General features: G+C 45.5%; 1 protein-coding gene across 2 annotated transcripts in view; it reads right to left on the bottom strand.

Moving 5' to 3' along the window:
- Window positions 1-6,774: 6,774 nt before the first annotated feature.
- LOC123519294 (octopamine receptor beta-1R-like) overlaps window positions 6,775-9,226 on the bottom strand; it is a 30,423-nt gene continuing 27,971 nt past the window's right edge. For both annotated transcript variants that reach the window (XM_045280461.1, XM_045280460.1), the window contains exon 2: window positions 6,775-9,226. This exon is cut by the window's right edge and continues 689 nt beyond it. In XM_045280461.1, coding sequence (XP_045136396.1) covers window positions 8,366-9,226 — 861 coding nt within the window. In that variant the 3' untranslated portion in view covers window positions 6,775-8,365.

The following is a 9,226-nucleotide window of genomic DNA, read 5'->3' on the forward strand; positions in this document are numbered from 1 at the left end:
GTGTGTGTGTGTGTGTGTGTGTGTGTGTGTGTGTGTGTGCGCGCGCCCCCAGCAAAGATCAAAGCAGGGTTGTGACTTTCATGTGGTTTATCAATATATTCATCCCATTAAACGCCAATAACTACAAGCAACAGTAAATTGATAACAGGATTAACCTAACCTTACCGAGTTACCCGTGCCACAGCGAAGCCTTCCTTGATGCAACCCACGGCTAGGTAAATAGAGGTAAGTAAAGCAGATAGATGGATAGATAGATAGAGATAGAAAGATAGATAGATAGTAAAGATGGGTAAGTCGATAAAAAGGTAAATAGGTAAGTAGGTAAGTAAAGATGGGAGAAGAGGAGAGAGGGAGGGAATTGAAGGAAAAGGAAAGAAAAGAAAAGGAAAGGAAAAGGAAGGAAGGAAGGGGGAAGGGAAGGAAGGAAGGGAAGGAAGGAAGGGAAGGAAGGGAAGGAAAGGAAGGGAAGAGAGAGAGAGAGAGAGAGAGAGAGAGAGAGAGAGAGAGAGAGAGAGAGAGAGAGAGAGAGAGAGAGAGAGAGAGAGAGAGAGAGAGAGAGAGAGAGAGAGAGAGAGAGAGAGAGAGAGAGAGAGAGAGAGAGACCGACTAGAAAAACCGATTAATAAGCAAACATGAACAGAGACAGAAAGGAAAAAAAAACGGATAGGAAAACAAACAGAAGAGTAGACGAATAAAAGTAGAAAAAACGAAATAAACGAATAAAATGAACAAATGGAAAGAGAAATAAGTATAAAAGAGAACGAAAAAAAAGAGAGAAAATAAAGAGACAGATGAATAGATAAACGAAAAATGAGAGATGATGATAAAAAAAAAGAAGAAGGAAGGAAGGAAGGAAGGAAAGACAGAAAGATAAAATCAACTCAAGAAAAGTATAAAATGAAAAAAGTTGATGAAAATAAGGAAAAGGAAAGGAAGGAAGGAAGGAAGGAAAGATCAATAAACCGAATGAAGAAAGAATAAAGACGTGGAAAAAAAAACAAGTAGAAAAGCCAAGAAGGTAAACTATACATAAAAAAACAAGACAAACAAACAAACAGAAAGAAACACGAAACACGAATAAACAAGACGAGACCAATAAACAAAACACAAAATAAAAGAAAAACTGTTGGTGGCGTAAAACCTATCCTACATATTCCTCTCTCTCTCTCTCTCTCTCTCTCTCTCTGTCTCTGTCTCTCTCTCTCTCTTCTCTCTTCTGTTTCTGTCTCTGTCTTTCTCTGTCTCTCTCTCTCTCTCTCTCTCTCTCTCTCTCTCTCTCTCTCTCTCTCTCTCTCTCTCTCTCTCTCTCTCTCTCTCTGTGTGTGTGTGTCTGTTTCTGTCTCTCTCTTCCTTTCTGTTTGTTTCTGTCTCTCTCTCTCTCTCTCTCTCTCTCTCTCTCTCTCTCTCTCTCTCTCTCTCTCTTGATCCCGCGTAGGCCTTTATACATTCATTTATCTGTTTATTTATTGACACACTGGAGGCGAGCCAAGCGCTGAATAGGCATGAGCGATGAATAAAAAAAAAAACAATAAATAAAAAAAAAACTTATTGCCGCTCCATAAAACACAGCTGGAAAAAGGAGATTAAAAAAAAAAAAGAAAGAAAAGCTTCACTCATAAAACTATAAGGAAGGAAAAAAAGTCACTTGTATTGTTCGCCCTGTCAGTGATTCGATGCTTTTTTTTTTTGCTGGTTCGGGATCAACGCGCCAGATTGAATTGAGTGTTGATGGAGAGTGGCAGAGAGGAATGGCAGCGCTACTCGTACTTCTCCCGCTGCTCAAATGACGGGGATGTGTGTGGGGAGAAGGGAAAGGAAGGCAAGGGAAGGGAAGGGAAGGGAAGGGAAGGGAAGGGAAGGGAAGGGAAGCGAAGAGGTGAGGTGGGGGGAAAGGAGGGGTGGGGATGGAGGAGAGAGAGAGAGAGAGAGAGAGAGAGAGAGAGAGAGAGAGAGAGAGAGAGAGAGAGAGAGAGAGAGAGAGAGAGAGAGAGAGAGAGAGAGAGATTGAGAGAATATTAGACCACAGAACAGGTGGAAAAATAAATAGATGAATAAATTAAAAGATAGATAGATAGCCAGATAAAGAATTAAAGACATACAGAAAGGTTACGCATATATAAAGACACACAAATAGAAATAATCAAAAAGACATACAGAGGTAAAACAGAAAGTCATATAAACATATACAGACGACTAGAGACATAGACAGGTTAACAGAGAAGGATAGAAAGGAGACAAAGGTAAAACAACACAAAGATAGACAATTATACAAACAGGGTTGAAATACAAGCTGGAAAAAGACAAAGAGATGGACAGAAATAAACTAACGGAGGCAAACAGACAAAGAGACAAAGAAAGATGTAAACAAATATAGGCTCATACTTTCAAACACCTTTTTACTTTATTTCAATTTACACGAGTTTTTAAGGTGTTTTTACGGTTCTAGAGGCAGAGTGACAAGATTTCCACACTTTTAACTGGAGAAACATTCTTGAAAACTCCGCTAATCATCTCTGTGGCCTTAGAAAACACTCGTGGTGAGAGAGCAAAGCGTTTCTGAATACGGGACATACAAACAACACTCACAGAAACACACACACAAACACACACACACACACACACACACACACACACACACACACACACACACACACACACACACACGTTTCTCAGTTGGTCCTCTTTTACCAGGTCGATGGATGGGCAGCGGGGGAATAGTGGAGAAGGTGCCGCTGCCTCAGATGTCAACGTCAGAAATGTCTCGCGGCAAACACCTCTCCCTCGTCCTCGTCTTCGCCACCCTGGTTACCCCCCACCTGTATCTCTCTTTCTCTCTCTTTTTCTCTACCTCCTCGTTGCCTTCTCTTATTTCCCTTGTGTTTCTCCTTCTCTTTATCCTCTTTTCTTATTGTCTTTTTCTATCTCGTCATCCTCATCCTCTTTCTCTTACTTCTCCTCCTCCTCCTCCTCCCCCTTCTCACCTTTTACTTGTTAACAAAACAAGGATGAAATTGAAAGATCGCTCCTTACTGTGGAATGTGAAGAGTCTTGAGAGAGAGAGAGAGAGAGAGAGAGAGAGAGAGAGAGAGAGAGAGAGAGAGAGAGAGAGAGAGAGAGAGAGAGAGAGAGAGAGAGAGAGAGAGGTGAAAGCCTTGTGTTATAATTATGATCGAAGTGACACAAGATTAATGGCAGAACATTCACACATACAAAAGCAGACACACACACACACACACACACACACACACACACACACACACACACACACACACACACACACACACACAAAGTCGCAGTTACAGATTTTCATGACGTATGTTTATTCTCTCTCTCTCTCTCTCTCTCTCTCTCTCTCTCTCTCTCTCTCTCTCTCTCTCTCTCTCTCACACATCATTTCACACACACACACACACACACACACACACACACACACACACACACACACACACACACACACACACACACACACACACACACACACACACACAGAGTCACAGTTACAGATTAAACCATTTCGTCTACAATACACTAGTAATTGTTGCACGCACCACCACCACCACGACCACCACCAACGACGCCGCCTACCTGTCTACCTGACGTTTCCCAAGCCACACCTGAGGCCTAGTTTAAATGTTGAGTGTGCTTTGCATATTAATAAGTAACATGAGTCAGTATCCTGGATTAATGACCTGTTTAGAGAGAGAGAGAGAGAGAGAGAGAGAGAGAGAGAGAGAGAGAGAGAGAGAGAGAGAGAGAGAGAGAGAGAGAGAGAGAGAGGAGAGAGAGATTGCCTGGATGGGTGATTCAAGTACCGGATCACAGAAACTTTGTGTGTGTGTGTGTGTGTGTGTGTGTGTGTGTGTGTGTGTGTGTGTGTGTGTGTGTGTGTGTGTGTGGTTTAGGCAGGTGGGCTGGAAACACACACACGTAACCGTTCAGCATTGGGCCTCAAAACACACGCGCAAATAAATATATGTTGGCATCATACGTGGCCTTGAACTCCGAGCCGATTGTGAAAAGCTACACACACACACACACACACACACACACACACACACACACACACACGATATTCAAGTAGGGAGGTAAATAGACATACAGATAGATAACAACAAATAGACTGCCTGTGTGTGTGTGTGTGTGTGTGTGTGTGTGTGTGTGTAGGTAGGTAGGTAAATATATGTATTGACGTGTTGTAATTTATAAAACAAAACAGCAACAAACGCAACATTGAACCGGAAAAAAAACTGCTCTAAAAAGTTCATTCACCGCATAAATGTTTGGTACAATCGCATCATTTAAATGCACATGAAGAAGAGAAATACATATATATACATTTTTTTGGTGGGGGGGAAATTGAGTGAGAGCGTTTTATTTCGAATGTAAAATTAGCACCAATTCACTAGCAGAGAGAGAGAGAGAGAGAGAGAGAGAGAGGGAGGAGGGGAGGGGGCATGGAAAGGGGAAGGTGACCACGATAAAAGGAAGTTTCCATCAGGATCTAACTTTGTGGCTCTCTTGGGATGACCCTCCTGCGCCTTCCCTCTCACCTGGCTCTCCTTTAAACCCAATCAATCCACCTGTTCTGGCCCTCTCTCTCTCTCTCTCTCTCTCTCTCTCTCTCTCTCTCTCTATTTTTTACGTACCTCATTTCTCTTTCTCCTTTTTATCTTTCTCTCTTATCACGTTCATTGTTATATTTTCGTTGTCTGTTGAACTTTATGCATTTGTCCTTGTCTAGATTCTCTCTCTCTCTCTCTCTCTCTCTCTCTCTCTCTCTCTCTCTCTCTCTCTCTCTGTCTCTCTCTCTCTCTTTCACGCTCGTCTGTTTAGATTTATAGCGTCTCCTTGCATCCTCCTCTTTTCCTTCCTTTTTACCTCTTTCCCCTTCTACTTCCTTCATCTCCTTTCCAAAATGTATCTTTTTTTTTTCTCACTTTACTCCTCCTCCTCTTCCGCTTTTATATCTTGCCTCCATTATCCATGCTTTTCCCGCTTCTTCTATTTTCTCCATTTACTTCTTTATCGTCGCCCTCCATCTTATTTGTTTTCCTATGAAGCATTTTTGTCTTCATTATTCCACTCCTGCCTGCTCCTCCTGTGCTTCCTTTCTTCTTCCTCTTCCTCTTTAAGTAAGTGGGTAAGTTTTTATTCAGTGGAAGTTCCCAATCTCGTCTTCTCTTTTCTCACAAACAAGAAGACTTCATCCGTATAATTATCACGGCGCGCACACACCCACCCACACCCACCCACCAACACCCACCCACACACACACAGACACACACACACACACACACACGTAAGTTAATAAGGGCTTTCGGTGCATTCGTAAATTCTCTCTCTCTCTCTCTCTCTCTCTCTCTCTCTCTCTCTCTCTCTCTGAGTTATTCCTGTTTTCCTATAAATGTCAGGATCTTAATTTAGGTTTGCGTACCCTGAGCCCGCGCCCGTGTTCTTGCTGCTACTGCTGCTGCTGCTGCTGCTGCTGCTGCCCTCTTCCTGCTCGGGTTGTAGTGGTGGTGATGGTGGTGGTGGTACCGTGATTATACCTAATTGTTATAGGTAGAGGTAGTGGTAATGGTAGCAGTAATGTTGTAGCGTTAGTGTTATTGGTATTAGTAGAAACATGATGGTGGTGTTGTAATGATGATAGTAGTAGTAGTAGTAGTAGTAGTAGCGGTGTTGGTGGTGGTGGTGGTAAGAATTAGTAACAGCAAATGTAGCAACAAGAATGATGGAATTTTTTTTTTTTTTTTTTTTTACGGTAAGGCCTATAGCGCCTGTAGGCACACCTGAAGAGTGTATGAGAAGCGCTGTTCAGCTTCCGCCCATTAGTGGGGCAGGCAATTTTATGTATAGTGGTACCCATATTAGGGCCCATATCACCACCCAAGCTCATCTTGACTGTAACCACCTAGAGCCTGGGTATCATGGTGACATGTATGTAGGCAAAGTGTAGCACGAGCAGTAATAGTAGCACATAATAGCAGCAGTAACATAAGTGGCAGCAGTAGTAACACAAGTAGCAGAGGTAGTAGTAATAATAGTAATGAAAGCTATACCAGAAACACCAACAGTAACACACACACACACACACACACACACACACACACACACACACACACACACACACACACACACACACACACACACACACACACACACACACACACACAGTACATCATTATAGCTAAAATGAAAAAGCGATATATTAGTAACAAAAGGAGAAGCAAAATTAGCAATAACAAAGCCAGCAACAGAAACAAGAACAGCAACAAACGTAGAACACACACACACACACACACACACACACACACACACACACACACCACCACCACCACACTTCACAGCAGAAATAAACTCCGCCAATTGTGACGACCACCTGTATACAAAAACCATCAATACACCTCAATGAAGAGTGACAATGACTCACCGGCTCCATCAAACGTTTATTCTCTACAAACGTACATCCTACAGATACACATTCAGCGGCGAAGGGGAGGGTGGGACGTGGGGAAGGGGGTGAGGGAGACAGGAGGGTAGGTGAAGAGAAACGCTGATGGGAGAAGAATGATGGGAGGAACGGAGATGGGAAAAATGATAAAAGGGAGGTAATATAATGAGAGGGAGGAGGGAGGGAGAAGGAGGGGATGAGAAGAAATGCATGTGTTATCATTAGAGAGAGAGAGAGAGAGAGAGAGAGAGAGAGAGAGAGAGAGAGAGAGAGAGAGAGAGAGAGAGAGAGAGAGAGAGAGAGAGAGAGAGAGAGAGAGAGAGAGAGAGAGAGAGAGAGAGAGAGAGAGAGAGAGAGAGAGAGAGAGAGAGAGAGAGAGAGAGAGAGAGAGAGATATCATCATAGGAAAAAGAGGAAGGAAAAGAAAGGATAAGATGAGTGCAAAAGAGAGATTATGCAAAAGGAGGAGGAGGAGGAGGAGTAGGAGGTGCACATGTGAAAGCAAAGAAAGAGATACAAAAAATATATATACCAAGACGGAAGGAAGGAAGGAGGGAGGGAGGGAGGGAGGGAGGGAGGGCTTGAGGTAAGAAAAAATGGACACAAAATTGATCGCTCCATACATAACACATGATATTTTTTTCTTCCTTAATGAAAGTATACGAGAAAAATCTTGGTGTAAAACATAGAGTACAAAGAGCAACACCCAATGGAGAGGAAACACCGTGATGTGTATGGGGGGCCCGAGGCCTCAGGGAGACTGTAATATATGTACATAAAAGATACGAGCCTCTATAGTATTCGGATGGAGGAAAAATAGATAGATGAGAGCGATATCTCTTTCTATTTTTTTTTGGTACTCTTTTGTGTTTGTGTGTGTGTGTGTGTGTGTGTGTGTGTGTGTGTGTGTGTGTGTGTGTGTGTGTGTGTGTGTGTGAGGGAATGGTTAGATGGAATAGTTCAACCCAGCGTTTGGTTCTGACAGTTATCATGTTTGTGTAATGTTCTAATACGTTTGGTATTTTATTGTGTCCGTTCTGCTGCTGCTGCTGCTGCTGCTGCTGCTGCTGAGTGTGATAATGCTGTCATGTTGTTGTAACGTGTGCATTCGCATAACAATAACATTAATAAAGATGACAATGATAAATATATATAATGATAATGATGATGGCGGATGCCGATGACGATAATAATAACGATGGTAATGGAGATGAGAAAAAAATTGTGAAGATAAGATAATCATAAAGGTAATAACGATGATGACAATAATTATATCAACAATGATAAAAAATATGGTAAAATAGTAATAGTAATAAAATTAATAAGAAATAATAATGATAACGATAATAATACTAGCAACAAGCAAGCACAAGCAGACTTGGCGAGCGGCCATGCCACTCCTGCCGCCGCTGCCACTGTCCGGCAACACAAGAGTGCTTCATCAGGCGGCCTTGTGTAGCTCGTCACCAGCAACAAGTCCCGCGCCTCGACAGCATTCTTGCAGGAGGCAGTGGACAGGAACTGATCCACAGCCCGGGACAGCGGTACGTGGCCCACTGCTGCTGCAGCACCTCACTTCACGAGGTGCCGCAGGTCCTTCCCGAGGGTGGCGCGGGTCAGTGAGGTGACAGCACCTACACCATCCGGCTGTGTGCCGCAGCGGGCATGAGTGAGTGTGGGCGTGAGGATGGGAGGGAGCGGGGTTTGCTGCAGAGAGGAGGCGCGTGCCCACAGACTCCCAGCCAGGCTCAAACAGCTCAGGTGGCTCAGGAAGGAACAGCAAGCAGCGGACCTGCGGCAACCACGGGTGGCGATGAGAGTCGGCAAGGGCTTCAGTTAATCGGGAAGCACCGGGGTTCGAGGCGCCGCGGCCTGGCGAGTGTGCGGGGCCGGCGGGGCCTGCGGGCAGCATCAGACAAACACTCCGGAGGGCTGGCGCGCCCGGCAGCAGCTGAGGCGCTTCAGCGTGCGGTGGAAGGCCTCGCGGAAGTCAGCGCGGAAATAAGCGTAGATGAATGGGTTGAGGGTGGAGTTAAAGTAGCCGATCCAGAAGAGCGCAGTGACGACGGCGTGCGGACAGCGGCACGACGGCCCGCAAACGTTGATGCTGACGTACCAGGTGAAGAAGGGCAGCCAGCACAGCACGAAGGCGCCCATGATGAGGCCCAGCGTGCGCGCCGCCTTATGCTCCCGCCGACCTGCCGCCATTGGGCTGCTGCGCGTTCCCACCAGTGGCGTGCTGTGTAGCCGCCGATCACATGGCGGGTGGCGCCGCACCGAGCCATGCCAGGAGGCCGTGCTGCCATGCCGCTTGAGACGCCACCCGCCTCCGCCCACACCCCCACCCGTAATGCTAGGGTTGGTCCCTCCAGCGCCGTTGCCCTTGGTGAAGCTGCCGCTCCGGGCGTCGCCACAATTATTAGCGGCATCGGGGGTGAGGGAGTTCATCACGATCTCCTGATGACACGTAGCGGGAGTGAAGGGAGTCCCCTGCAACGCCACCAGTAGCTGCTGGCGCGACACCACCTCCGTCGTAGGATCCTGTTGCTGCTGCTGCTGTTCCTGCTGTTGCTGTTGTTGTTGTTGTTGTTGTTGTTGCTGCTGCTGCTGTTGCTGCTGTTGTTGTCTGAAGGAGGCAGAATAGGCGGCGGAGTTAGCAGAGCAGGCACGGTTGAGTAGGGCGCGCTCCTGCTTGCGTGCCTCTTGGAAGATACGGAAGTACATCACCACCATGACGGTACACGGCACCCAGAACGACACCGCCGAGGACAC

This window comes from Portunus trituberculatus, chromosome 45 (assembly GCF_017591435.1).
Source record: "Portunus trituberculatus isolate SZX2019 chromosome 45, ASM1759143v1, whole genome shotgun sequence".
NCBI classification, from domain to species: domain Eukaryota; kingdom Metazoa; phylum Arthropoda; class Malacostraca; order Decapoda; family Portunidae; genus Portunus; species Portunus trituberculatus.